The 27511-nt window shown below is 41.1% G+C and overlaps 3 protein-coding genes across 3 annotated transcripts; 2 read left to right on the top strand and 1 right to left on the bottom strand.

The window, feature by feature from the left end:
* Positions 1-49: 49 nt before the first annotated feature.
* mrpl16 (mitochondrial ribosomal protein L16) lies at positions 50-4186 on the top strand. Its single transcript, XM_004543324.4, has 5 exons — positions 50-294; positions 1399-1470; positions 2694-2842; positions 3404-3697; positions 3836-4186. The coding sequence occupies exons 1-5, from the start codon at positions 225-227 to the stop codon at positions 4025-4027; spliced, it is 777 nt and encodes a 258-aa protein (XP_004543381.1). The 5' UTR covers positions 50-224; the 3' UTR covers positions 4028-4186.
* Positions 4187-7592: 3406 nt separating this feature from the next.
* Positions 7593-27447, top strand: cenpq (centromere protein Q). Its single transcript, XM_012916952.4, has 8 exons — positions 7593-8194; positions 8283-8325; positions 8414-8525; positions 8671-8739; positions 11539-11668; positions 24205-24324; positions 25818-25889; positions 26561-27447. The coding sequence occupies exons 1-8, from the start codon at positions 8111-8113 to the stop codon at positions 26750-26752; spliced, it is 822 nt and encodes a 273-aa protein (XP_012772406.1). The 5' UTR covers positions 7593-8110; the 3' UTR covers positions 26753-27447.
* On the bottom strand, positions 12324-21074 carry LOC143418571 (uncharacterized). Its single transcript, XM_076883688.1, has 2 exons — positions 20491-21074; positions 12324-15018 (listed from the first exon to the last, which is right to left on the bottom strand). Exon 2 carries the CDS (start codon positions 14654-14656, stop codon positions 12719-12721), a length of 1938 nt encoding a protein of 645 aa, XP_076739803.1. The 5' UTR covers positions 14657-15018; positions 20491-21074; the 3' UTR covers positions 12324-12718.
* Positions 27448-27511: the final 64 nt, after the last annotated feature.

The following is a 27511-nucleotide window of genomic DNA, read 5'->3' as shown; positions in this document are numbered from 1 at the left end:
AAAAGCCAGAAAGAGGGCTGTAATACTTTTATTGTGAAAGACACGAACACCGGAAATGTTTCTTTTTGTGCCGGAAGTCTTACAGTAACTCCGCGATGGCAGCGACCTTTTGTCCAACGTGGTGTTTGTAGAATTTTATATTATTCACACACCTAAAATGCTCGTATATGTACCACACGGAATGACTGTTTGGTGTTTGTAGGGTCCATTTCAACTCTAACATCATGCTCTCCCTCATTAAAGCTGCTGCCGGCGGGCTGACCGGAATCTGTCAAACCAGCAGTCACCTACAAGGTAATACAAGCTAGCTAATGGTAACCTCATCATAACGTTAACCTCCAGGTAAAGGTGGAAACGGGGCATTTTGATTAGGTTACCGACATTCACTACTAGGTAGACGAGACTGCAGCTAAACTGTGTAAACCTTATTTTCCATGCTAACGTTACACAGTTAGCCCATAAAGAAAGGCAGTGTATGAAGACAGGATCCTGGCCAGGGTTATCAACTAGACGGGCAACCAGCCAGTAAACACAACAATTAAAAATAAAGAGTGAGTTCATTCGTATATCACAGTGCAGTAATGCACCGCTGTGTGTATGGTGTGGTTACTTTAAACCACACCATACACACAATTACACCAATCCATGGATGGGTGTAAGTAGGCTCGTAGAGAAGCAGTCACAAGACTACAGAGAGAAATCATGAGAGATGTTCTCTCTGGTGCCGATGTGGATCAGTGAGCTCACCACACACTAGTACAGTGACTGTAAGGGCACGGTGTCTTCCAACACATTTTCACTTGTTTTGCAGTTTATGAGTGAGGTCCTGCCTTAAAACTGGGCAACTGGGCCACTCACACATGCATACTACAGGATTTGGTCAGCTGTGGAAACCTTGCTCTTGCACTAAGTTTTTGAGCTGATGGTAAGGAGATGAGGTTTGGGGCTCTGAGGTTATTGAATCAGCAGAGCTTTGGCAATTTTTCACTCGGCATGCAGGACTTGGACAGGACTTGGACCCCCAAGGTCCTTAACGCTGAGGCTGATTGAAGTGATTAGACATTTGGCTACTGAAGCACTTCTATGACAGAAATGCCATATTAATTTTATTCAACAGGATATGATAATTACATTATGCCAAACAAGAAACCTGCAGTTAACAATAAGCTGCACATGTACAAAGAGCAGCTGACTTCCTGTAAAAGCTGGACACACAGTAAATAGATTTTCCACACAGGACATGACAACATCAGTTTCAGATGAAGACAAGTTCACCGCAGACTTGCTTCAAGCATATTTTTCGTAAATATAACAGCCTACGCAAGTAAGACTTGTTTTGTTTCTGAAAACCACAAAATTCCTCTTGCACAGTTGTTTCACGTGTGGTTTACTCCACAGGTCCTTTGCACAGCTACTTGAAAGTCCTCTCTGCAGGGCTGAAGACATATGAAATCCCTCCAGACTACAGTGGTAATTATTCATCTTCTTTTCACTTATTTGTGTCAGGCTGTTTAATTTTTATGGCTTTACACTGCTGGTCCAGAGTCATGCTTCATTCTCATTAAACAACCCCAACCATGACTTAAATCACAGCATGAAGCTTTCAAAAGTAACCCCAACTCTCAACCTGCGGGCCTTTATATGCTGATTTCTCCGCCTATTAAGAAAACCTGAAATATATTTATTGTTTCAAAAATCATGCAGAGGGATATACCAGATGTGCATGAGTCAGTAGTTATGATTCATGTGAATAGGGCTGTTTGATATAACGATTTATATATCGGATGACTATATAAAAACATCTATCGGTTCATTTTACGCTATAGTTTGTTTCATGGTGTCGCAAAATAAACTGTTTACGTCAATATTTTTTCATGGCTCTATTAATTTCTTAAAGTTCTCTCTTTCTCTTATATTTAATATAACCACACTACAGACGGACAAGCGCCTGTTTTTATGCGTTGTCGTTAGCAACAACAACGGTAAAACCACGGCATGTCCGCTTGTTTATTTTCCACATGAACCTTTCACAATAAAGCTCAAGATCCTGTTGAGACTTTTCAAAATAAACTGAATCATGTGAAAGAGTATGCAGAGTATTTACGGATGAGAAGCAAAAAAGCCGCCAGGTGTTAAAAAATAAACCTTAGACTCAAACGTTAGAACAGGCTTTTCCCCGCAGCACGCTGTGTAATAAATACTTTCTCAGTTATGCACAGGTTCAAAATTGAAAAGGTGAAACATGTTCATCTCACTGTAGATTTGGAAAGGTCACCAATCAGACTGCACTGCGATGTAAACATGAACAGTGGGAAGACATCTATAGTTTTCCTACAAACATTGCTGACATAAATGTGCCTGTAGCAGGGCTGTACAAATCTTTAGGGTTTGGGTTTCTTCTAGATGTGTCATGGCAACACAATTCACACTTTGCATGCGTCAATTCACTCCTTTCTGTTGTGAAAAGGTCGCCTCTGATCCAAAACACCCGTGGAGGAAATTGTGCCGGAGGTGCAGTTTTCACCATGAGTGTTGCGTGGACTATTAGTATAGCAGTTAGAGCTCCAATCCCAACCCTTCTCCACATAGCAACCTTTTTATTTGCATCCAGCACCCTCAGTTCTGGTGTTCAGTAGCAGGTAAATATGTAAATATGTGACATGTTCCTTCGTGCCTGTTTTTATCCTCTACAGATGTGGTGCTGCCAGACAAGCCCAAACTGAAGTTTTTGAACAAGGTGCCGAACTTAAAAAAGGCCAAGAAAGAGGCAAAGAAGCTGTGGGATATCCAGGGCCCAGCTAAATCTGCAAATACCTTCACCACGGGACAGTACGCTATTGTGGTGAGTGCATTTATCTTACTTTAGATATGGCTGACAGTAGTGTTGCATGTTTTACAGGATATGACTAAGTGCCTTGACATTTTGTTTGTTCTGTGCTGATCAAGATTTATAGTTAAAATAAAAGGTGACTCAACCTGGTTCTTTTTTAATTTTACTCAAGATATTTTTTTTAAAGTACTTGCTGGAAAAACTTAACAGTACACCTGCAAGTTAAATGAGATGAAACGGCACCTGTCTGTCACACAGCGGCCACAGCATGGTAACTTTAAGCCTTTTACACAGTTTAAATGAAGTGAGGTATTTGTCAGTTTGGCGCGGGTAGATGGTGAAAGTGAGTGATGGGAAACAAAGCCGCTTTTTGTGCCAGAATGTTTTGTGCCGATGTTGGCTTCTTTAAAATGGGTTTTTATGTGGATTGATTTCAGGGACTGCAGTTTTTGGCATTAAACTGACTTAAGAGTTGCTGCCTGGTTTAATCTGTGTGCTGCCATATGTTTTTTTAAATAGTTAAAAAATAGAGAATGACACTAAGTGACCTGTTTTCTCTGATCTGATATACAGGCCTTGGGAGGTGGGTACCTCCACTGGGGTCATATAGAGATGATGCGTCTTACGATCAATCGAAAGATGGACGCCCGGACCACGTTTGCAATGTGGCGCATCAACGCCCCTTACAAGCCCATCACGCGGAAAGGTCTGGGTCAGCGCATGGGTGGGGGCAAGGGAGCCATCGACCACTACGTGACACCGGTTCGTTACGGACGTTTGATCGTGGAGGTGGGAGGAAAGGTGGAGCTGGGCGAGGTCGAGCACATCTTGACTGAAGTGGCAAAGAAGCTTCCTTTTCCTGCGAAGGTGAGATCACAGATAAGGCATGCGCTGGTGGGAGAAAAAGTCTGAACTGTTTTCAGATGATGCGATTTGATTAGAAGTGACCGCAGTTTTTACCCACTGGTTCTCTGTGGTAACAGTATTCTCATGTCTTTATTCCAGGTAATGAGCAAAGAGAGTCTAGCAGCCCTGCATAAGAAACAAGCTGACATGGAGCAGAACAACCAGAATCCCTGGAGCTTTAAGAAGATCGCACAGGGCAACATGCTGGGCATCAGGAGGGTGCTCAGCCCCTTCGACCTGCACAACCACGGACGCTTCACGGGCAAATTTCACTTTCCACAGAGGGTGTGACACACCTGAGGGACTGAAATTTAATAGTGTTGTAATGTGAAGAAGATTTTGGAATTCTGAAATGCTCCATCTTTCAGTTGTATGTCGGGATCTTCTGTCATCTTTTTGGGTTTTTGTGTGTTTTTCCAATTATGTTAGCAAATATATCATGTTCTTAAAGTGGTGTTTTTGTCTATTTTTTTTGCTCATCACAGTTTATAAGGGTCTGTACTCCAAGAGTATTCGTCAAATGTTAGTGAAACTTGCAAACAATGATCACTTAATGGCTCTTCACCAAAGTTAGGTCACATGTGTCATTTTACTGGAAATAAAATGAGAGTCGTAATGGTTTGTGAGCTGGCAGGCTGCCGTGCCACTGGCATTTTGGTAATGCTATGGCTCATTTTCAGTTAGCTGTTTAACTCAGTTTTGTCTAATAGGGGGAAATAAGATGTAAAGGTTAAACATTTGCATGAAAATATAGATTTGAGTGTACAGATTACACCACATGGTGTGCGTCGGTTGCTCCAATATTTACAGTCTTCTTAAAGTGATTAGCAACACTTTGAAGTGGGGAACATGAAATCTCTGACTTGTGGCTTCTCAGCTCAGTGGTTAGCATTGATCCCTCACAGCAAGAGTCCTTTGTTCCCGTCTCTGTGGAATTTGAAAATATTCTCCCTGCTTTTATGGGTTTCCTCCAGCTTCAGGAGCTCTGTTTCTTCCTGTCTTCAAAAGCACACAATGTTCATGCTCCCCCTCCAACACTGTGCCCTTCAGACATTCACTTGCTCACTCATTAATTACTCATTAATAGTTATTATGGCGAAACCACCGTCAAGGCACTTGCTTACTATTAGTTCTGAGGCTGGAGACCGTGGCAGAGCTGAAAATCTTATTTTCACTGGGAGTGACGAGAATGGACAACATTAGCAATACGGGAAAGCTCAGACTGACTATTTGGAGAGGTAGGGTTGAGGACAGTGTTGCCAACTCCTCAGTAAGGAAAATCGCTATTGGCTTTCCTAAAAGTCGCTAGAAGTCGCTAAATGACGTCATCACCTAATTTGCATAATTGGTCATGCTAATGTAATTGTGACCTACGCTGTTGGAAAGAGAAATAACTTCGTGGAAGAGACATAAAGTGAGCAAAAAAACGTCCTAAATACATTTAGAATTTATCTAGAACTACAAATTAAATTTCTTTTAGCAATTATTGTTGTTTAATGTCACAATTCCAACCCTGCTCCTTTATCCGGGCTTCGACTGGCAAACGTGACCCGAAATAGGCACTCTGGTGGAGTTACTTTATGTGTGTGTGTTTATAAGTAGTTTTAAACCTTGTGATCCACAAAACAGCATAACAGTAAAAGAAGAACTGACTGCGTTACAGTCAGTGCGGAGCAGCGGCTTCGCTCATGCACGGTTCATTTGCAGTTTGGACGCATAGGTGTGAACATCTCCTGCAGCTGGGGGAGGACTATCCTCCGCCCGTTTGCGCTTTAGCACGGGTGAGGTGCCCACGGCAGCATCGCTGCTTGTTGAGAGTAAGAGCAACACGCCCTTTCACGTCAAAAAGTCGTCATAAATAAGTTTCCAATAACACCAGGAAAAGTCGCCAAATTTGTCGCTAGTCACTTTTTAGAAAAAAAGTCGCTAAGGGGGTCTGAAAACCCGCGACAAAGTCGCTAAGTTGGCAACACTGGTTGAGGAGGAGTGTATTTAGACAAACAGTGCTTGACAAAATAAACGTGGAAATACTTCATTTTTACAGTAACCTTTACAAGTCAACCTTTTCAACGGAGAATGGCACTGTGTTTCTGGAAAGTCTTAGAGGCCTTAATGGGACATTGGATGTGGATACACTTCTATAAGAGTTGAATTGGAAGTTAAATATTTAGGTATAGTGATTTCTAAAAATATGTCCCGAAGAGAAGACAACAACATCTGCAATCGTATCGTCGACATGAAGAAATCCCTTAGTCGTTGGTTGACCAGGGATATCACTATATTTGGCAGAGTCATCCTTTCCAAAGCTGAAGGTATCTCTAAATTAATTTACCCAAGTCATTCTCTTTATATTTCTCCCCAAAATATTAGGAAAGCCAGCTCAATTATTTTTCAATTCCTATGGAAAAACAAAACCCACTATATTAAGAGATCACAGTTGGTTAAAGACTATGAGAAGGGTGGTGTCAGAGCCTTAGACTTTGAATCAATGATCGGAACTTTTAAGATCAACTGGCTCAGAGCTTGCTTATCTCAGTCTGATTCCATGTGGTTTCATACCCAGATCTTTATTTAAGGAACTAGGAGGAATTGATTTTCTATTAAAATGTGACTTTGAGACTAGTAAAATACCTGTTACACTCTCTAATTTTCACAAACAGATTCTTCATTTTTGGAAAATGATGTTTACACACAACTTTTCTCCTCACATGTCGACCCTATGGAACAATAGAGTGATAACTGCTAACAAAAAGACATTATTTATCAGGAACTGGTTTGAGAGTGGTATCTTGTTTGTAACTGACTTGCTGGATTTGAGTGGTGCTCTATTGGATTACGTGTCTTTCTCAAAGAGACACGACTTTAATTGTCCATTAAAAGAATACAGAAAAGTTTGCTGTGCTATCCCTTTGGCCCTAAGGCAGCTGATACGCAACACAATGCTACACTCTGAGGTCAATCCAGCGCTGCCAAACCTAAAAATTGGTAACTGCATCCTAAATGATAGTAAATGTAACAATAAATTTATCAGTGTGAATTTCAAATCTATTCTTTTCCAGGGGTTTAACTCAGGTAGATATTTGCAGGCCCTTCGTGGGGACCAGTCACTCCTGGAAAAGTTGTTCTCAAAATTCATTCAGTGGCCTGTCTCCCCAAAAGTAAAAGAAACTCATTTCAAGATAATTAATAATATATATCCTGTGTCTGAATTTTTAAAGAGGAGGTTTAAATTTGAGGTTAAACAGTGTGCATTTTGTGATTCAGCCTGTGAAACATTACACCATTTGTTTTTCTCATGTCCTGTGTCAGCTGCCTTTTGGTTAGAACTACACAGCTGGTTATCCCTCAAGATCAACGATATTCCCCAGTTTAATATTTCTGATATTATTTTCTATATGGCTAAACAACATCCATCTGTCTCTACTGTGATTAACATTGTCATCCTGTTAGGTAAATACCATATACATTGTTGTAAATGGAGGAATAGAAAACCATCCTTTACATGGTTCATCAATGACTTTAAACATTATTTCATGTCACTTAAAAAACTGAAGTCAAGCAGATTTGCCGCAATCCATGATGACATTTCCCATTTGCTACTGTTTTGATTATTACCTCTATTGTGTATCAACCTGTGCTCTTTTTTAATTCTTCCCCGTTAATAGTGTGCATTTTTTGTCTAGCCCCTCCCCCCATATCCTTGCTGTTAGTTTTGTTGTATTTACTGTGTTCTTTTTTTTTTAATCCTCCACGAGAGTTCATTTGCACTATAATGTGTTATGTTGTTTGTGACTGTATTGTTTCAATTGTTAAAAAAAAAAAAAATTTAGACAAACGTTGGGTGGCTGCCTTTTCCCCAAAATGGCGGATGTAGGGTTAATTTAGCCCCGAGTTGGCGTTCACAGGTAGCGATTTGGTCCAGGTTTTGCTCACATAGGGGTTTGTTTTAAATTTTTACGGAAGGTAATTAACCTTATCGATGTGCCAGTAAGTAAATAATTTAGTCAGACTTATCCCCGTCCCTTATTTCGGTCTTTGGACGACGGCAACATCGTTATTGTCTTGAACAGCTGCCTGACAAGCGACTTTCCGGGTTAAACCATCAATGCTTATGCGCATGCGAGCTGTGGAGTTTGAAAACAGCAGCGCGAAAAAGCAGGACGTCAATAACGCGAATTTTTAGATTTCAAATAATTATATTGTCTTTTAACTATTTATGATTTGTTTTATGCCTTTTATAATTAAGGCTTAATTGTTTCTCAAAGAAAACTCGTGCTCGTTACTTAAGACGCTTTTGGGAGTCAGACGTTGTCATGTTGTTTCAGCTACATTAGGTTAACGTTTTGGTTTATTTCGACGTTTTCACGAGCAAACATGAAACCCACACGAGGTTCTGACCGGGCCCCATCAAAAACACCCAACAGGAAAAACAAGGAAAAAGCAGAAACATCGAGTCGGGTGAGTAAGTACACTCCAGCTGTCGTCGTCGTTGTTATCTGTCGCAGCTCAGGCTGACTTGTTACCTCCAACCCTTCATTTACTTTAGGACCAAGCCAAGATCATCCATCCAAAACCATCACAGACGAAAGGTTAGGAACCTGTTATACCTCTCATTCCACAGCAAACTGTGAAGTTTGTATTTGTTTGTATTTTCTAATGCGGCTCTTGTCTTTAAAGCTGAAAGAGGATCATCTCCTAACCCTAAAAGAGCTAAAGTGCAGGACAACAGGGCGCTGATGTCCAGGTCCTCCATCACTGCTCTGGAGAACATAATGGACTTATCAGTACTGTGAGTCTCACATCAGAAGTAGAATGCTCTTATTTTTAACCATAACCTGAAATATATTTCAAGCTGAGGTTTTCCTGTTGACATTGTGCAATATTAGCAAGAAAAATTACCTTGTAAGGACACTTTGTTCCCCCCCTGTTCACAGAGCAGCTCTTGCTGTGAAGCGGACAGAGAAGAAGGAAAGCCAGGAGCATCTGAAAAAAATGAAAACCATGTAAGCATTAAGTCTGAAATTACAGTTAAAGTATGTATAAATAAACAACATAAGTAAGTAAAATTCTTATTTATATAGCACATTTCTAGATAAAAAGATCACAAAGTGCTTCACAAAGTATAAAACAAAAACAGACAAAAGTTAGCAAAATGCAACAAGATGTGTTTTTAGTTGTTTTTTTAAAAGTGACCACTGAGTCCGCAGATCTTAAGTTCTGAGGAAGAGAGTTCCACAGTCTCAGCCTTGTATGCTGAATAACAAGTAGGCTCTGATCACAAGACCTCAGAGACCTACTAGGGACATAGGGCTGTAAAAGTTCAATGATGTAGGCTGGTGCTTGTCCTTGAAGAGCTTTAAAGGTCAGAACCAATATCTTAAAATGGACTCTGAATTCAACGGGGAGCCAGTGCAGCTGTATAAGCAATGGTGTTACATGAGAGTACTTAGATGTTTTTGTCAGAAGCCTTGCTGCAGCATTTTGGACAATCTGCAGACGTTCCAGGAAGTTTTTGTTTAGACATGTAAACAGTGAATTACAGTAGACCAATCGCGATGAAGTGAATGCATCAATAACAATCTCCAGGTCAGTATGAGATATTAAAGGGCCCAATTTAGAAATGTTTCTTAAATGATAGAAGCAGGACCGAACCAGAGATTTGACGTGAACATCCAGAGTAAGAGCAGAATCAAAGGTTACCCCTAGGTTCCTGATAGACGATTTCACAAATGTTGAAAGAGGACCAAGAGCATTCATTATGTTTGGTACGGTACATGTCTGTCACATACAAGGACTTCAGTCTTTTCTTCATTAAGTTAGAGGAAGTTGTCAGCCATCCAACTTTTGATGGATTCTAAGCACTCATTTAGAATCTGCAGCCTAGAAACATCTTCAGGTTTAAAAGAAATATATAACTGGATGTCATCTGCGTAGCAGTGGTAGCAAATGTCCTCAAAGGGGCTCAAAATATGCTGGAGAGGAAGTAGATATATTAAAAACAATAAGGGTCCCAGCACAGAACCTTGTGGCACACCATAGGACAGGGACGTGGAAGATGACCTGTACTTAGAGACCGCCACAGAAAAGTATCGTTCATAGAGAAACGAGGAGAACCACTCTAAGGCAGACCCAGATACACCAACCCAGTATTTCAGCCTTTCATGCAAAATGTAATGTATCGTTTTGCATCAGAATGTCACTAGAAACTCTAAGAAGGGCTGTTTCAGTAGAATGAGCTCTACGAAAGACAGACTGAAAGTTGTCAAAAATATTATGTTTGTCTAAAACATAATAACCACAACCTTTTCTAATATCTTAGCAATTAACGGCAATTAACCATTATTCACTATCTGACCTACATGCAGTTGGATATCTTTTTACGTTAAATTTAAGTCACACATGAAATTAAGTTTGTGTAGGTTGGTTTTAGGAACATGCGGCACTTGAAAGCGGCACTTAAACTTGAACGCCTGTCACATCACACGAACGTCACACGCCTTGTGTGATGTTTGCGTATGTTTGAACCCCATCAGTTAGCACATTAGAAGCCTTGCGGTGCTTTGTTAAGACCAGAAGAGTGGCTAAAGGTGTGGCATGGCTCACACCCTTTCATTACATCCCACATAATTACCTTGATGATGTTCAGATTGTGGCTTTGCTCCAGGCTTTGTTCCAGAAAGCAGGTCTAATGAAAAGTATGACTTCGGTTAACCCTTAGGTTATAGGTTATAGACTAGATTGCTCCCTGAAACAAAAAATTGGGTGTAACACTGTGACTCTGGATAGTAATTCAGGACTTATGGTACTGTGTTTGTGTCCGCAGGTATTTGCTTACACCCAGTTTATACCTTTGTGATAAATAAACAGTCATAACCGCAAACTCCTCTGATACCCTAAAACATATCCTGCACTGTAACCTGATGTGGATGCCCCTAGAAAAGTCACTACATGTCTCCTCAACACAGCTCGATTCTACCTGTGCACTTCCATCTACTATTTTGCAGCATTCATGTTCTCAATATAAGAAACAATAATCATAGCTTCAATTCAGGGACTCAAAGAAGTTGTCACATACCTGTAAGGACAGTGAGGGAATGTATGAAGAAGTAGGAAAACTGTGAAGGACAAATATTTGCCTTTGAGAGAGGAAAAAACCCCAGATGCAACCTATGTGGATGTGCCCCCCTCCCCCCAAAAAACAAAAACCAAACAAACAAACAAAAAACCCCCCAAAAAAACAACTGCATGTAGGTCAGATAGTGAATAATGGTTAAAATCTGGGCTAAACAGGAAAAGGAGCGACACCAGTGTTCAGCAAGAATGAGAACAAGCACCACAAAACATTCAAACAAATAAACAAAAAGCACGACAAGCTTAGATGGTGACTTTAGTGCAGTTTAAGATAAGACAGCTATTAGGTTGTTAGCCTGTCCCCATGCACTGAAACAGTTGGCATATGTTACTGCAGCAATCTCTATTTAATAAAACTGGTCTGCATATTTAGACACAACGCAGTGATCACTGATGAATCAGTTGTTGTGTTGTAACCGATCGGCCTTTCTGGAACCAGAAACTCAGAGTTCATCAGCTCAGTGTTTGTTTCACACAAAGCAGGGCCCTGCTCTGTGTGGGTGTGCATCACAATGATAAGGATTGAGTGAAAGTGGATGAACCCTCATTAAATTATTCATTTATAATCCTCTGTTTTATTCTTTTATTAATTCAGACATCATCATTTGAGAATTTTTTTTAAACTGCAGTTTGTGTTGCCTTTTCCTGATGTGTTTTCCGACCCATTTTAGGTTCCTGGCTCAGTGTGCACAACTCAAAGTTCCAGTGCAGAAACAAAAATATTTGGAGCACTCATCCAGGCATCACCAGGACGAGACTAAGAAGTCAGTGGTTGGAGAGAAGAATCTGAGCATCTTGAAGGTGAAAAACATAAAAAATGATTCGATTGCTTTGGAGGATTTGATTGGAAGCTAAACTGTCTCTTGGTGGAAAATTTATGTGGCCATGAACTTGATACATCTGTGCAAAAACCTACTGATATAGAGAGGTTTTCACATTTTTGCAAGTTGATATTCTGTTTGTTCAGCAGGTATGAGAAAAATGATTTGCACTGCCTACCTTATGGTTAGACTGTGGTCTTTGACACCATTGAGATAAAGTCTGTTTCATTTTGTGTGCTGTGGTTTCTCTGCTCTGAAGTAACACCTACTCAGCTCTCTGTACGTGAGAGCAGACGAAGGATGGGGTTAAAAAACAAAACAGGAATTTAACTGCTCACAATAAAACTGAATGATACAATTAGGTCAATATGTTTGTAAACTGGGACACATCGATTTTTTAAAAAAATTTTTTGCCACAGTACAACACCCCAGCGAATTTTAAATCAGCCAATCAAGACTGAAGTGCAGACTTTTAGCTTTAATTCATTGTTTTAACTGTTTATGAATTGTAGCCATTTTTATTTTTTCAGAAGCTCAAAAATAATATAATGTTTTTTTTTAATATTTTATTTTTAGTAATGTCAGTGGTGTGTGACATTTTTAAATACGATGAAGGAATACAAGACAGTCAAAAGGAGTTTTATAGAGCTACGTGCACGGGTGAGTGATCGAGTGATACTCACACCCGAGGCATTGCAGTCAGATTTATTTATACCAAGAGACAGTTGCATAGCATTTCCTGTTTTTCAAGCTTACTTATTAGCATGTGTATGTGTGTGTGTGTGTCAGGATGTAATGGCATGTGATACAAAAATATATGAACATTTTAATACATTTGAAAGCTTTATAACGGAGGTATCTTTTAATAATAGACATCTGCAGTTTAAACTTAAAAGTTACTTCTATCATTCCCTGCTGTTGTTCAAATATTTTGCATCTTATCAACTTCTAGTCACTTGCGGGTACATTTTCAACTAGAGTGTCATTTAGCAAAGTTAAATGTTCAACATTATAAATTCTTTTTCCTTATTTATATGTCGTCCTCTTCTTCCTCAGAGTCTGTGTCACTTTCATTGTTTTCAAGGAGCATCATAGTCTCTGGTGGGGATGTGACATGGGGAGTTATGGCTGTTGCGATAAGTCTGTTTATCAGTGCTCTGATACAAGGTATGCAACAGCATCCGCACAAGGTGAGTATGGCTGCGAATACTGCTACAGATACCAGGATTGATGACACCAAACTCCGATATTTCCCAAACATGTCCATCCAGTTGTCCCACGTAGAAGTGTCAACTCCAGAATGCTCCTTCATTTTCTCGTTCAGAGTCTTCAGGCCTTCTAGGGCTCTGGTCAGACTTCCATCAGCTGCGGTGTTGTTAGGGATGAAGGTACAACATTGCTCTCCGAACATCGAACACACCCCATTCTTCTCGCTCAGTAGCATGTCCAATGCAATTCTGTTCTGGAAAGACATCAGTGAGGTGGCTCTTAGTTGCTCGGCCACTGAATGGAAGCCTGATTGTGTCAGGTTTCCTAGTCTCTGGACGTTATAGTGGATATAGTTAATTCGGTCCACATTCTTGTTGATTGTACACCACCAGCACACCGACGATTCGAAACCGGCAGCCACTTGGTCCACTAGTTTATATTCGTCTGGTACTCCTCTGGGAATGCCTATGGCATCGATGTACGTTGGGTCTGGTCCAGGTTGTTCTGGTGCTGATCTCTTTTGTCGTGGGTTTATCTTCAGTCGTCCTGCTGTTATAGTTATATCCGTGGCTTTGAGTTTTACAACCTGAATGGGTAACAACAGTGATACCAATCCACACATGCCGATCCAGTTGTTAGGCAAACGATCATACAGGTTTGGGTCTCCACACCACCACCAGACATCAGCTCTGCTTCGTGGCTTGAATGAGGAGTCCACCTTTGTAATGGTTAGGCAGCTAGTTGCGTTGAGGCTTCCCAGCCTTTCTCCTGGGCCTATCATATTTATGCAGGTGTGGTTTGCTACCATCACATCTTGTGAGAATATGGGTTTTCTTTTTTCTTCGTTGGTGATGGGAAAGATTCTGTCCCATTTTGTGCAGTTCTTGTCTTGAATGTTGGTATGGTTCATTACAGCTGTCAGGCAGTTTTCTTCCATAGGTGCAGGTACCACTCTCAGTATTGGTCTTGGTCCTAGGCAGACCATGCAGTCATCACTAGCATCTTGAGCTGCTTGTTCTGCCAATAGTAACCAGTTATTTGAGTGTCCTGTGATCCCTGTGGTGACTCGGAACCAGTCGTCTGGCTTTAGTTTTGGTCCCACTATTATGGCAGTATTCATCGTTTTTGAGAGTGGGCCTGCAGATAAAGCCGGGCTTCCGTTTGGTTCGTCTTCTTCCTGTGGCGCCTCTGTGGATGATGGGACCATGCCTTTCGTTATGTTATTGCATATTGACACGAAGTGATGTGGATCTTTTCCGGTCTTGTAGATAAATAGGGTCAGATGGTAGCAGTTAGAGTTACTTGCCAGCGTTGGAACCAGGTGGGTTCTTTTCTGTGATTTTGGTGGCTTCTCCAGCAATGGGTTGTTCAGCGTGTGGAAGTTGAGGATCAGGTGTTCGGCTGTCTTCGTCAAGTTCATTTGCTTTGAAAGGTTTTTTGCTGATTCTTGCAGTTGACTGCTTTGATATGGCATCCAATCATTTCCAGTATAAGTGAAAACGGTGTCCCATCCTGGGTTGTTTCCGTCTGAACTGGATAGGTACCAGTCGTAGCCTTTCCAGGCTTCGGCTTTGTATCCTCCTATGTAGAATGAGTTAAAAGGTATCCATACGGTAGAGGTGAAGCTTGTCTTGTTGTAACACAGGTAAAGGTCGTCTGTTTTCTTTGCCTGTCCGTCTGTGTCATTACAAGGGTTGAACCCGTGTGTCTGGGAGACAACCAGCAGGCTCAGAAGAGTTGGTAATAGCATGTTGGTCATCTTGATTGGATGATTTTCCCTTGGGTGAGCGTCTCTTCTTCTTGACCTTGTGTCTCTCTCTCAAGACCCCCAGTGAGTAGACCCCGGCCAGAGAGGTGGGTTCACGAGTGTTGCCACCTGATCACCCTACCCCCCACCGGGCGAACACAAAGAGGTCTGGAGGAGACTAGGGTCTATGCTTTAGATAGGCTCTACCCTTTTGGTGTGACTTTGATGAATCCACGAAGGTCGTTCAGCAATTTTGCATGCCGTGGGCGTGGTGATCAGGACCTGGTAGGGGCCTTCCCACCTGGGAGTGCTCCAGTTTTTTCTTTGGAGTACTTTGATCAGGATCCAGTCGCCTGGTTTCAACCTGGAAGAGACTGGAAGAGAATCACTCGGCAGTTGATTGTTCGTTATTATTTCTTTATTCTCTAGCAGCTTTGCCATCCATTCTGCTAATGTTGTTTCTCTTATTGATTTATCTATTGGCTCACTGGTAACAGGGAGGGGGAAGGGTCGCCCATGTACTATCTCAAAAGGTGTTAGTTTGTTTGAGCCCTGTGTTAATCTCATCCACATTTTAACTAAACCTATGCACTCAGGCCATGGGCGGCCAGTTTCCTCCATACATTTTCTTAGCCTTTGTTTGATCGTGCCATTTGTTCTTTCTACCAATCCTGCGCTCTGTGGGTGGTAGGAACAATGGTGTTTTATGCTGAAACCTAAAGCTTCAGAGACTTTTGATATTACTTCATTCACAAAGTGTGTGCCATTGTCAGATCTTATTAGGCTCGGTATTCCGTATGTTGGAATATAGTGATTGCACAGACATTTTGCTACTGTTATTGCGTCAGCCTTTTTCACTGAATAGATCTCAGGCCATTTTGAAAATACATCTATTATTACTAGTGCGTACTCTAGTTGTTGGTGCTTGTGTAGTTGGATAAAATCCATGTGTATGGTATGAAAAGGGTGAGGTGGAGTGGGGAAATGACCTCTTTTGGGCCTTAGATTCCCTTGGGCATTGTGTTTTTGACATATCATGCATGTTCTAACATACTCTTTTGCTGAAGTTTCAAAATTTTTTGTGTAGAATTGTTTAGAGAGTATATCTACCATCCCTGCTGTTGACACGTGGGTATTACCGTGTGTCACTAACGCTGCAGTTTTATGCAGGGACTTCGGCAAAATCGGTTTGCCATGACATGTCATGATATCATCCTTTAATGTTGCTCCTTCCTTTAACCACGAGGTTTTTTCATTTTGTGATGCGGCCTTTTGTTCGTCTATCAGTACTGTTATGGGTATTAAAGGAGAGGGAGTTAATGCGAGAACTTCTGTTTTTCTGCCTGCTGCTTCCTTTGCGGTTTCATCTGCAAAATTGTTCCCTCTAGTAATGGCTGAATTATCTTTCTGATGTGCAGCGCATTTGCATAGAGCTAGGTGTTTTGGCAACATAATTACTTCTAAAAGCTTTTTCAAAAGTTCACCATGTTGTACTGGGGTCCCTGTGGATGTTACCATTCCTCTGTTCTGCCAGATTTTAGCAAAATGGTGTACTGCGGCAAAGACATACTGGCTGTCTGTGTGGATGTTTACATCCTTATCTTTGTGTAATTCACAGGCTCTGATTACCGCTATTAGCTCGGCACTTTGTGCTGAGTATGAGGAGGTTAATGGCTGTGCTTCAATGACTGTATCTATTGTTGTCACAGCATAACCTACACAGTTTCGGCCAGTGTTGTCTTTACTTGCGGACCCATCTACAAAAATATCTAAAAAGGATGGTTGTGGTGTACTATATATATCGGCACGTGGTTTCGTTTCCTCATCTAGCTTGTGAAGGCAGCTATGTGAGTCACCATCTATTTCTGCAGGAAGCAATGTGCTTGGGTTAAGTTGGCCACACTTCTCTATGGTGATGTGCGATTGTGATAGCAAAATACCTACGTATGATAATTGTCTTACATGTGTCAGATATGATAAGTTTGCTTGCAACAGGATTGAGGTGACTGCATGTGGTACTTTGACTATTAAAGGATGTCCCAAAATAATATCTGCTGACTTTTTTACTGCTTCTGCTGCTGCTGCACAAGCCTGTACGCAGGTGGGGAGACCAGAGGCTACACAGTCAAGTTTGCAGGAATAAAATGCCAATGGTCGTTGTTTATCCCCAAAGGCTTGTGTCAGTACAGCTTTCATATATCCAGAGCTGCCATCCACATGTAAATAAAATGGTTTGTCATAGTCTGGCAATGCTAGGACAGTGCTGGTTTGTAATGCTGATTTCAGATCATGAAATGATTTTTCAGCATCAGGTGTCCATGTCAGTTTGTCTCTTAAAGCTAGATTTTTCCCATATATTAAGTCTTGTAGGGGTTGGACTCTGAGAGCATATTCTGGAATCCAGCTTCTGCAAAAGTTACAGAGACCGAGGAAACTCATCATTTGCTGCTTTGTTAGTGGTTTTGGGGCTTCTTGTACTGCTGTTTTTCGGCTGTCTAACAGTTTGCGGCCTTGTCCTGTCAGTTCATGACCTAGATATATGACCTTTGACTGCCACAGTTGTAACTTGTGTTGTGACACTTTGTGACCCTGCTGTGCTAGGTGATATAGCACGGTGAGGGTGTTTGCCTTGCAGTCTGCCTGCGTGTTTCCGGTCACCAGAATATCATCTACGTATAGTAGGAACTTTCCTGGAGCAGGCAGAGTGCAAGTAGACATTGAGTGCTTAAGAGCTTCCGCATATAGTGTTGGACTATTTTGAAAACCTTGTGGTAAGCGTGTGTATGTGTATTTCTGGTTATCAAACGTGAAGCCAAATAGCCCTTGTGACTCTGGGTGCAGGGGCACGGAAAAGAATGCATTAGAAAGATCTATGACTGAGAACCATTTTTCTCTGGGTGACACTTGGTTCAATATTGTATGTGGATTCGCCACGACAGGAGGTATTTGTTCTGTAATGTCATTAATTGCTCTTAAGTCGTGAACAAGTCTATATTTCCCTGTGTTTGCTTTTTTTACTGGAAATATAGGTGTGTTACACGTTGTTTTATTTGTTTTTATGAGAATCCCTGCTTTTTCCATATCTGCTATAACTGGGCGGATTCCGTTTTTTGCTTCTGCAGATAGTGGATATTGCGGCTTCATTGGTCTGTGTTTTGAGATTACCTTTACTTGTATTGAGTCAGCGTTTTTTATCAGGCCGACATCTGTTGGTCCAGTGGACCATAGGGATTTTGGCAAGTTTACAATGTCTGTTTCATTTACAGGTGCCAACAGCGATCATTCTGCCCTCTCAGTTACAAGGCATGAGGCTGTTTAGAGGATGGCAAAGCCAGCGTCCAATAATAGTGTGGTTCACCATCCCCGTGACACACGAGCGTGTGTGATTCTGAGAGCATTAATTCTGCTCTCATGCCATTGCTTTCAGGAACTACTCCTATTCTTAGCTTCATCAGTCCGTCACGGCCTAATAGGTTTACCGGGCAGCTAGAGTCAATAATGCATTGTAGTTTGCACTTTCGGTCGCTGTTTGCATGTAGGAAGTCTAACTTTTGTGTTAACAATTGTGTGGTGGTGTGCCCGGAGGCTGAGGTGACCACACGGGCATCCTTTGAGAAGTGTGTTCTCGGGGGTTCTTCTGTCAGAACTGTCATACATGCGCCAGTATCACATAACATTGTGTAAGGTTTGCCATTTATGTAAATAGTTACCTCTGGTTTGTATTCAGAACCCAAAAGTAACTGATGAATGTTAAAAATTTCAGCCCCACACTCTTGCTGTTCGTTTGAGGTGTCTGGGTGGGGGCCTAGTCACATTTCCTCAGTACTGTCCCTGTCGTCTCTGTCCTGCCTTTCTCGTCTAGCAGGGCGGTCATATCTGTCCCTGCCTCTGTCCCTGTTGTCCCGCCTATCCCTGCGGTCCTCCCTCTGTCTGCTCCTGCAATCTCTGGCAAGATGCCCTTCTTTATCACAGTTATAACACCTCCTGTGTTTTTCTTTGTCATCTCTGTTCTGTTTCCTGCCTTTCCCTTTTTGTGGATTTCTTCCTGCGTATGCAACAATTCCACCTTCAGTATTTACTACAAAAACTCCAGTTTGGGCTGTTTTGTTCTTTTGAACTTTTACTGCATGTTCCGCGTATTGCAAAGCATCGGCTAAATTCCCAGTGTTTTGGGTGACCCAGTGTTTGTCTATGTGAGCGCGGACCTTTGGGAGGAGGCCCTTTAAAAATGCATTCTTTAGCTGCTGTTCATAAGGGGAGTTAGGGGCTGGATCGTATTCCAGTCCTGAATTTTGTCTAAAGATTGGTCTCAGCCTGTCTAAAAAGTCTGAAGCAGACTCATTATCTTTTTGTTTTGTCTCTCCTATTTTTCCATAATCTGGTCTGGGGGCTAAAGTCACCCTAATTCTTTCGTAAACCTCATTTAGTGCGGCGGTCAGATCAGCATGGCCCGCTTCTATCGGCGTTCCATCTTCTCTTGTCCCTATGTAATTTCCCCTTACCCTGGCTAATCTTAGACCTAAAAGGTCCTGCAGCACCTGTAGCATTTCTCTACCATTAAGACACCAATCTGCGCGGATTAGCTCTACTGCATCTCTCCACTGCTGGTGTCCCTCATTTAAAGGGGGCACATCTTTCAGAACATTTTTTCGGTCTTCTGCTGACCACGGGCGGAATGAGTATGTAACTACTCTATTGTCCCTGGGGATTACACCGTCTACTGCTGGTCCCGTTGCGCGTCCATAGTTTGGGTTTGGTTCTTGGATCAATGGGAATTGGCCTAACGGAGACAGGGGCCATAAAGGGGGTGGAAACCCTGGAGAAGGGTCCGGTTGCGTCATTAACTTTAGCTGTGTCTTAACTGATGCGTATGGATCTTGAGGGCTGGTGAAAGGGTTTTTTGAGATGGTGGGACATGGGGTTGGGGGGCTCGACTGTCCCGCTTCAAAAGGATTCGGGGCTGAGGGCTGTGGTTTATAAGGTGGGGGGTTTGTGGTCTCGGTGGGTACTTTCTTAGCCTGCTTGTTTTGTTTTTCTTTTCTCTTTTCCTCACGTCTTTTACTCTCTTCCTGCCATGGCACAAAGAAACTAACGTATTCTGACATACGTCTACCTTTCTTTTTGCCTTTGCTTTTTTCTATTTCCTCCTTCAGACATTGTCCGAGTTGTTGCACTGGGGTGGGGTTACTGATTCCCTTCCAGGCAACACAGTTAAGTTTATCTGGATTCCTCCACTTATTTGCACTTATTTGGCCGGCACCTGGATGGATTTTCTCCATCCACTGCTCATCAGCGGTTAATTCAGGTTTTGTGGGTTTGTTTCCCATGGTTATTTGTTTTTACTTTATTAATACTGCCAACACACACTATGGGGCTTGGTGGTACTAGGGTTGGAGGAGGTTATTGAGGCAGCCTTCTACCCTGAGCTAAACTCAGGGCGGCCTCAATTTTATGCGATGAAGCGCAACCTTTCCTCTTTCCCACCACTCAATACCTCACAGGAAAACAGAAGAGTAGTACAGAGACCTGGAGTCTCTATTCAAATATGTACTTACTCTTTACACACACATACATTGCGCGTTTAAACGAAAACCTGCTTTTAATCGACACTCTTTTTCGTAGTCAAGTTTTTAGCGGGGGCGGGTCCACACAGGACATGCAATCCCGTCTTATAGGTTACTTTCTAACCTTCGGTCCACACAGGACCTCTCTTATTATCCACACAGGATTCTCTTATTATCCACACAGGATTCTCTTATTATCCACACAGGATTCTACGGTTGTGAGTGTCGTTCTAAAGTCGATTTATTCTAAACGCATGATGTTCATGACTGTGTTATATTCACCTTCAAAGTAGCGCTGTGTTCTTTCCCGGTGTAATCGAGTCCTGGCGCCGTGAAGCCTGTCTAAAACACTGGCCAGTAGACGAATTTTACGACTCTGGGCTTTCCTCGTCTTCCTGGAAGCGAGCGTTTGCAGTGCAGGCGATCACAACGTCAGGATCCGATGACTCCGTCTGTGGACAGTTAGATGATATAATAATATCAGTCAAAATCTCCGGCTCGAAGGACCAATTAAATGTCAGTGGTGTGTGACATTTTTAAATACGATGAAGGAATACAAGACAGTCAAAAGGAGTTTTATAGAGCTACGTGCACGGGTGAGTGATCGAGTGATACTCACACCCGAGGCATTGCAGTCAGATTTATTTATACCAAGAGACAGTTGCATAGCATTTCCTGTTTTTCAAGCTTACTTATTAGCATGTGTATGTGTGTGTGTGTGTCAGGATGTAATGGCATGTGATACAAAAATATATGAACATTTTAATACATTTGAAAGCTTTATAACGGAGGTATCTTTTAATAATAGACATCTGCAGTTTAAACTTAAAAGTTACTTCTATCAAGTAATATAATGATCTATTATTTACATGGACGAAAAACCTTTGCAGTCAATGAGGGTCTGAAGTGTAGAACTAATGGACTGCACCAGATGTTGTGTTTCCTCCTTTAAGATGCTCTGCCAGTTTTTGTGTTCAGTAATTGAAAGCATGCTCTACTGTGTTCATTTATCTATTGAAGAATCTATTTTCTTTAGCTTGAGAAACTGTTGGGTTGTTTTTGCAGTATGCTTTGGTTTATTATCCATTAGGGCTGCAGCTGTCATTAATTTTAGCAATCTATTGATAATTCCACTGATTTAATCGAGTACCGTAATTGTCGGGCTATAAGCCGCTACTTTTTGCACAAGCTTTGAACCCTGCGGCTTTTAGTCAGGTGCGGCTTTTCTATGGATTTTCCATGATTTTTGTGATATCGTAAGACGATTTGTTTTGTTTGTTCCGCTGTTGTACGGCACTACGTTGCCTGGCGGAAGGATCGGGGTTCAAGAGTGGTATGTTAGTCACATGTCCGTCCGCCAGGCAACGTAGTGCCGTACGAAGTAGCGCGAAAAACAAACTTCAAAGTAGCGCTACGCATTCAGCGGGAGGCGTGGATGACGAGCGGCGATAAACTTGCGAAAAGCAAGTTATGCCCAACTCCACCGGTGGATTCTGACAGCGTGGAAAAGTGCGAAAACATCCACGATCACCAACGGATTTTGAAGGGCTGGACTGCTTCATGATGGAGAGGAGGACACCGCCACGGCCCTTCTGAGGGTGTTCGACTCTGACACTGACAACGAGGATTTCTTTGGTTTTGAAAGTGACAACGAAGGAGAGAAGCGGAGAGTGGATGACGAAGCCATCCTGAGCCTGTTCGTTTCCGACATTGGAGGAGAGGACTTTGGTGGTTTTAGAGCGCAGGAAGAAGAGAAAGATGGTGAATGACTGACTTTTCTTCTTGTTAAAGCCCTGTCACTGCACCTGAGCCTAAAAGGTAGGCCGAATCTATTTTTCTGGTGTGCTGTAGGTTACTGTTATGTACTACATGTGCAAATATGTACCCCTAACTTGTTTTTCAAAATATTAATAAAAGGGGTGTGTCTCCAAACAGCCATCTCTTTCCTGACAATTCCCTTTGTGCATATTCTCTTACATATGATAAGTCAACATTGAAACACCTGCGGCTTTTAGTCAGGTGCGGCTAATGTATGTACAAAACAGGATTTTCCCCTGATTTTAGCTTGTGCGGCTAATATTCAGGTGCGCTTTGTAGTCCGGGAAATACGGTAATTGGATAAGAAATAATTTTGTCTAATGAGGAATAACAAATATTCAAAAGAGGAAAAACACAGGTCTTTCAAAATCAATGTTTCTTTTTTAAAGATTAATGCAATTTAATTAACACAGTATTTTATACTATTTCACGTTCAATCTGATAATGTTACGAAACCTTAAAATTAATATGATCTAGTGCATCCCATGCCCCCTTTTGGACACGCCAATGTTTGCTGCAGGCATTGCTTCCATGTAAAATAAGACTGCTTGAATCAGCCTTCAGAAAGCTGTATGATTTAAATGTGTTATTAGGCTAAGTTAAGAGTTCATCTGCATATTTTAATACAACTTCTGAAGGCTTACTGATTTTCACCGTGTAAAAGAAACACTGATGGATGGAGCAGCTACAAAGTTTGCTTTTCTTCAGGTCGGAGTTTGTTGATCAGGTGCTTCGATCAACAAACCAACGTTGGAAACACGTTTTCTTTCACTCTACCTAAGCTTACTGTCTCAGTAATGGCTCTGCCTCTTTGCTCTTCACGGTGCGTGGGTTTTATGTTGTCAGACTTCCTATATCATCGTCAGATTTGATACATTTAACACATCAGAATGCTACAGAGCCACGTGTTAAAACGAAGCATCAAAGCAAAGAATTTGTGTTGAGGATTTCTTCTTTTTATAAGCGAATTACTCGATGAATCGTTGCAGGCCTGGTTTTCTATTTGCACTGTGAAGGTCTGTATGATTCGTTTTTCTGCAACTGGCTCAATCTGAGCAGAGAATATAGGCATGTAAAGTTAGACGATGGGGTGTTCTCCCCGACTATCTTCACTATAGGGATGTGTATATATGTGTGTGGTTGCACAAGTATGTATATAGACCTGTAAATTTGTATCTTTTGACTTATTACTGGGGCTATAAAGATACATGTAACAAATGTATACACTATTAGTTACTAAATAGTGGAATGGGGTGGGATTAAACAAGCTTATGCTTCTTTCTACTTTTTTTTGAACATGTAAGTTATTTATAATAATTGTTTTACATTTTCCTTTTGTTTTGCTTCTTTTTTCTCTTTTGTGGTTGTATACTATTTTAACATGTTCAAAATTAAAATACAATAGAATACACTAAAGAGTTCATCGTGCTGCTGCTAACAGCAGTCCTATTATCTTTAAGTACTAGTGACCCATAACACACAACACTCTCCACAAATTCATCAGACCATGAGCTGTTTTTCCTCTCTCTGCACCCATTTTTACTTACTTTTTTTTACGTTTTTAATTTGTTTTGGTACAAGTGCATCTTGGTGTTATCTGTGTAAAGATTTAGTCTGAGCTTTTCTTGTTCTTGTTCACCTTTCTGTAGACCAACAAGGTGCAAATTACTCATTAAGTTGTCTCTTGATTGTTGGTTTTGACGATTATATGCTTACCTCCTCCAGAGTGTTCTTGACTTGGTTCAATGATTTTAACCATTAAAATAATTCTGTCATCATGTCTGTCATTTGTACCTATTTTCTGTGGACATTTAGACCTCTTTGGTGGTCAGTGCATTCATTATTCTGTTTTAAAAAATTATTGTGATTTGGTGCCTTACAGTTAAAAGTGAGTCGAATTGAAATTTCGAGCCTATGAAAATGGGGAATATGTCTAAAAATAATTCTTGAATTAAATATGAAAGTTTGGACTTTAATCATGTGTTAATTAATTGGTTTAAAATCCACGGTGGAGAAATTGTCTAAAAGTCTATGAACATAACTTCTGCCTTTACACTGAGATGTGACAGGTCATAGAAAAAAAATAACATCATGCTAAAAACCAAAAAAAAAAACCAGTCCTAAAACAAGAGAATGGTATCAGTGGTTTTACATGAGGGCTTCTTTTTGACTTTGCAGGAAGACTTGAGGGCTGTGGTTCGTGCACTGGAGAGGCTGGAGGAGGAAACAGAGTCTTTGCAGCACTCATGCAGTCAGCTGAGGGACCAGTTAGAGGAGGAAGAGGAGAAAGCTAAAGAGGTGCAAATGATTTCACACAAGCACACATACTTATTTGTCTTTATTGCAACATTCTCCAATCACTGCTGTCCTGATTTTAATTCAGGTGTGAATTTGACCTTTTTATTTTAGTGAAAATCTGCTACACCAGCTGTTATGAGCATTTATATGATGCTATTAATATAAACACGCATTTATCTATTAAAGCATTACAGCATTGTCTGAGTTTTTCATGGCTGAATCATCCTCTTCACACTAAAGTTATCACCTACAACCTCAAAACACTGAGGAGTCGCAGCAGATGTGAATGTTGTCATTTCGTGCCTCGTGCTATCTGATAATGAACATTTAACCATATTGGCCAGTGTCAATGCCTCAGGCTCATTGATATATTCTTGGAGTTGTTCCTGAGCAATTTTTGTGGTCCTGCTGTGAGAGTCAGCTGTCATGGCAAAGGGCACATCCATGTTGGGAATCTCATCTTCCACTACATCCCAGAGGTGCTGTATTAGAATGAGATCTGGGGACTGTTGGGGCCATCTGAGTACAGTGAACTCACTGATACATTTAAGAAATCAGTTTGATAGATTTGCGTTTTGCAACATCTCGCGTTCTTCTGCTGTAAGCAGCCATCAGAAGATGGTGGTCATAAAAGTATGGACATGCATCAATTCTCACACACGATGTCTCTGTAGCGTTTAAATGATGCTCAGTTGGTACTATGAAGTCCACAATGTGCCAAGAAAATATGCTTCACACCATTACAACCTTACCAGCCTGAACCTGATGGTTCCATGCCTTCATGTTGTTTACTGACCCTGCCATTTGAATGCTGTAGCAGATATTGATTCATCTATCCAGGCAACTGGTGAGACTGTGAACTGTAGCCTTGGTTTCTTTTTCTTAGTTGGCCCCTGTTGTGGTCTTGGTTTGACGTGTTGTGTATTTAGATATATTCTTCTGCATACCATGATTGTAACCAGCGATTTAACCAGGCTGACTTTATTATCATTTTCAAGCAGTCTTAAAATAGCAATAAAGTTATTTAAAACACTCTGGCCATACTCCGTTGACCTCTGGCATCAACATGGCATTTTCACCCAGAGAACTGCTGCTTATTTTCTGTTTTTCAGACCATTCTCTGTGAACCTTAGAGATGGTTGTGCGGGGGAAATCCCAGCCGATCAGCAGTTTCTGAAATACTCAGATCAGTCTGGCTACGTTTAAGTTTGTTTATGTTAACAAGCAGATGAACAGGTTTATCTGATAAACACCATCATGGGGCCGTTAGACAGGTTCGTCTAGACGTTTGTTACAGAATCACCATAACAGTGAATTTTTTGTGATGTTTGGCTGAAATGTGACTATTTTGTGGCTGTTGTGAAATCTGACATAACCTATTCTGGAGAAATATCAAGTATTGCCTGGAATGCTACACCAGAGCCATATCGAATTACAGACTCGAAGGTTTTTAATGATTTACTTCAAACTCACACAGTTTCTGGTCTTCACAGATTTTACGAATAAGTGAACGAGCTGTTCTCAAACTTCCCTGTCTTCCTTCTCAGAAAGGTGAAACATTGGAGGTGAGTGTTGTTATTTTAAGAGCTAGGCACAGCCAACATTTTCACACTATCTGAAATGTGCTTCATTTAACCAAATTGCACAATATTACTTATCACTAAAGGTGAAGTTCATTTTGTTCCTTTCTTCTTTTTTTTATGAATAGCATTTCTAAATAGCTTAGCAGGCACTTCCTCTACCATGTAACAGGAAAGCCTGTACATGTTCTCTGTGGTGCAACTTCTGTGAAAAAACATGAAATTCATGTTACGAAATGCAGAGAGAGAGAGAGAGAATGTGACTTTTAGGTTCTGTGTTATCTTGGTTATCTACTCAGCTACAGAATAAACCCTTGTTTTTGTTCTAGCTGTTTTCACGAGTCATATCACTCATACGTTTTACCTGGAATTAGTTGAAAAATCAACCACATGTCACAGGTCATGCTGAGTGTAGGTCATCTGAAGTCACTACAACCTGCAAGTTTCATACCTGAAAATTACACCTGTGCCACTTTTTGGCACCATAGGACTGTAACAGTTATCTTTTCTCTGGTTCTAAGCCTTAAAAACTGTACTTGTATCTGCGGTAATGTGTGTATACCCACTGCTGATTGATCTGCTGCCTCTCTTCCCTAGGAGAAGACCAGATCATTTAAAAAAAATCAATTTAAATTGCCACTTTCTATTTTCCTCAGGCTCTGCTGAGAAAGTTTATACCAGACAGCGATTCTGCAGCCACAGCTCGGAAACTGGGCCAAATTCTGCAGAAATCGAAGCCAACCAAGGATGACCAGGTGCTGCTTGCGCGGGCACGTGAACACGCCGATCGGCTCTTCCACCCCGGCTGCGTATTGAATAGTAGTGCACTGAGTTTTGAAGAAACGTAGCATTAAAGAAGAGGTTTAGAGATTTGCTGCTCAGTATTTATTGGGTTTGATACTTCTTACTTCCATATTTGTGGTTGTCTTTGTGGTTGTCTTTTTTCATTGCTGTGCATGTTGCATAAACCAGTGAACAAGATGATTCATGAATTCATTTTCCCCTAGAATAACAACCCTGTGGAATATTTCTGCTTACCATGCTTCGCTGGTATTGAGTTTGCATCATATTCCTGTTTTCAGCTACTTTTTTCTTTGTTTTTTATTAATTATGTGTTCTGTTATGTGGATGTTTTTTGTCTTTTGGTGGACATAAAAGCCTGATATCCAACTTCTGTGGCAAGTTTAGGCTAAACAACTGAAAATTAAATAAAGTCACAACTGAACAGTGAATTAATTAAAATCCTGCTGCCTAAACTTTTTTTTACAGTGGAAGATTTAGTGTGCGCTGAATAAAAACAAGTCCAAATCTTGCTGCTGCTTGCTGCTTGATGTTTTGCAAGCCTAGTGAGACATTCAGCTAACTAAAGCTACTGGAATGCGTTTAATCTGGAAAACTTTTGGTTTTAACAAATTTGGAGAATCTGCTCTGTGCTGGAAACAATAGCATTCTTGAAAGGATTATGCAAGGTATGGGTTGTTTTTTCTTTTTAAGAACTCCATGTAATAAAACTTACCCTGCAGCCAGGAAGTTAGCATCGAAATGATGTTGTTTTTTTCATTGCTGTGCATGTTGCATAAACCAGTGAACAAGATGATTCATGAATT

Source organism: Maylandia zebra, linkage group LG1 (assembly GCF_041146795.1).
Source record: "Maylandia zebra isolate NMK-2024a linkage group LG1, Mzebra_GT3a, whole genome shotgun sequence".
Lineage (NCBI taxonomy): Eukaryota > Metazoa > Chordata > Actinopteri > Cichliformes > Cichlidae > Maylandia > Maylandia zebra.
Note: the sequence above shows the minus strand (reverse complement) of the source record. Positions and strands in the feature narration are given on the sequence as shown.

What these genes read in the sequence shown, in the direction of transcription:
- mrpl16 (XM_004543324.4), top strand. Translation starts at nt 225, where the DNA reads ATGCTCTCCCTCATTAAAGCTGCTGCCGGCGGGCTGACCGGAATCTGT. An exon ending in CGGGACAGTACGCTATTGTG is followed by an intron (nt 2,843 to 3,403) that starts GTGAGTGCATTT and finishes TCTGATATACAG; the next exon opens with GCCTTGGGAGGTGGGTACCT. An exon ending in AGCTTCCTTTTCCTGCGAAG is followed by an intron (nt 3,698 to 3,835) that starts GTGAGATCACAG and finishes TCTTTATTCCAG; the next exon opens with GTAATGAGCAAAGAGAGTCT.
- cenpq (XM_012916952.4), top strand. Translation starts at nt 8,111, where the DNA reads ATGAAACCCACACGAGGTTCTGACCGGGCCCCATCAAAAACACCCAAC. An exon ending in AAAACCATCACAGACGAAAG is followed by an intron (nt 8,326 to 8,413) that starts GTTAGGAACCTG and finishes TTGTCTTTAAAG; the next exon opens with CTGAAAGAGGATCATCTCCT. An exon ending in CTGAAAAAAATGAAAACCAT is followed by an intron (nt 8,740 to 11,538) that starts GTAAGCATTAAG and finishes GACCCATTTTAG; the next exon opens with GTTCCTGGCTCAGTGTGCAC.
- LOC143418571 (XM_076883688.1), bottom strand. Translation starts at nt 14,656, where the DNA reads ATGACCAACATGCTATTACCAACTCTTCTGAGCCTGCTGGTTGTCTCC.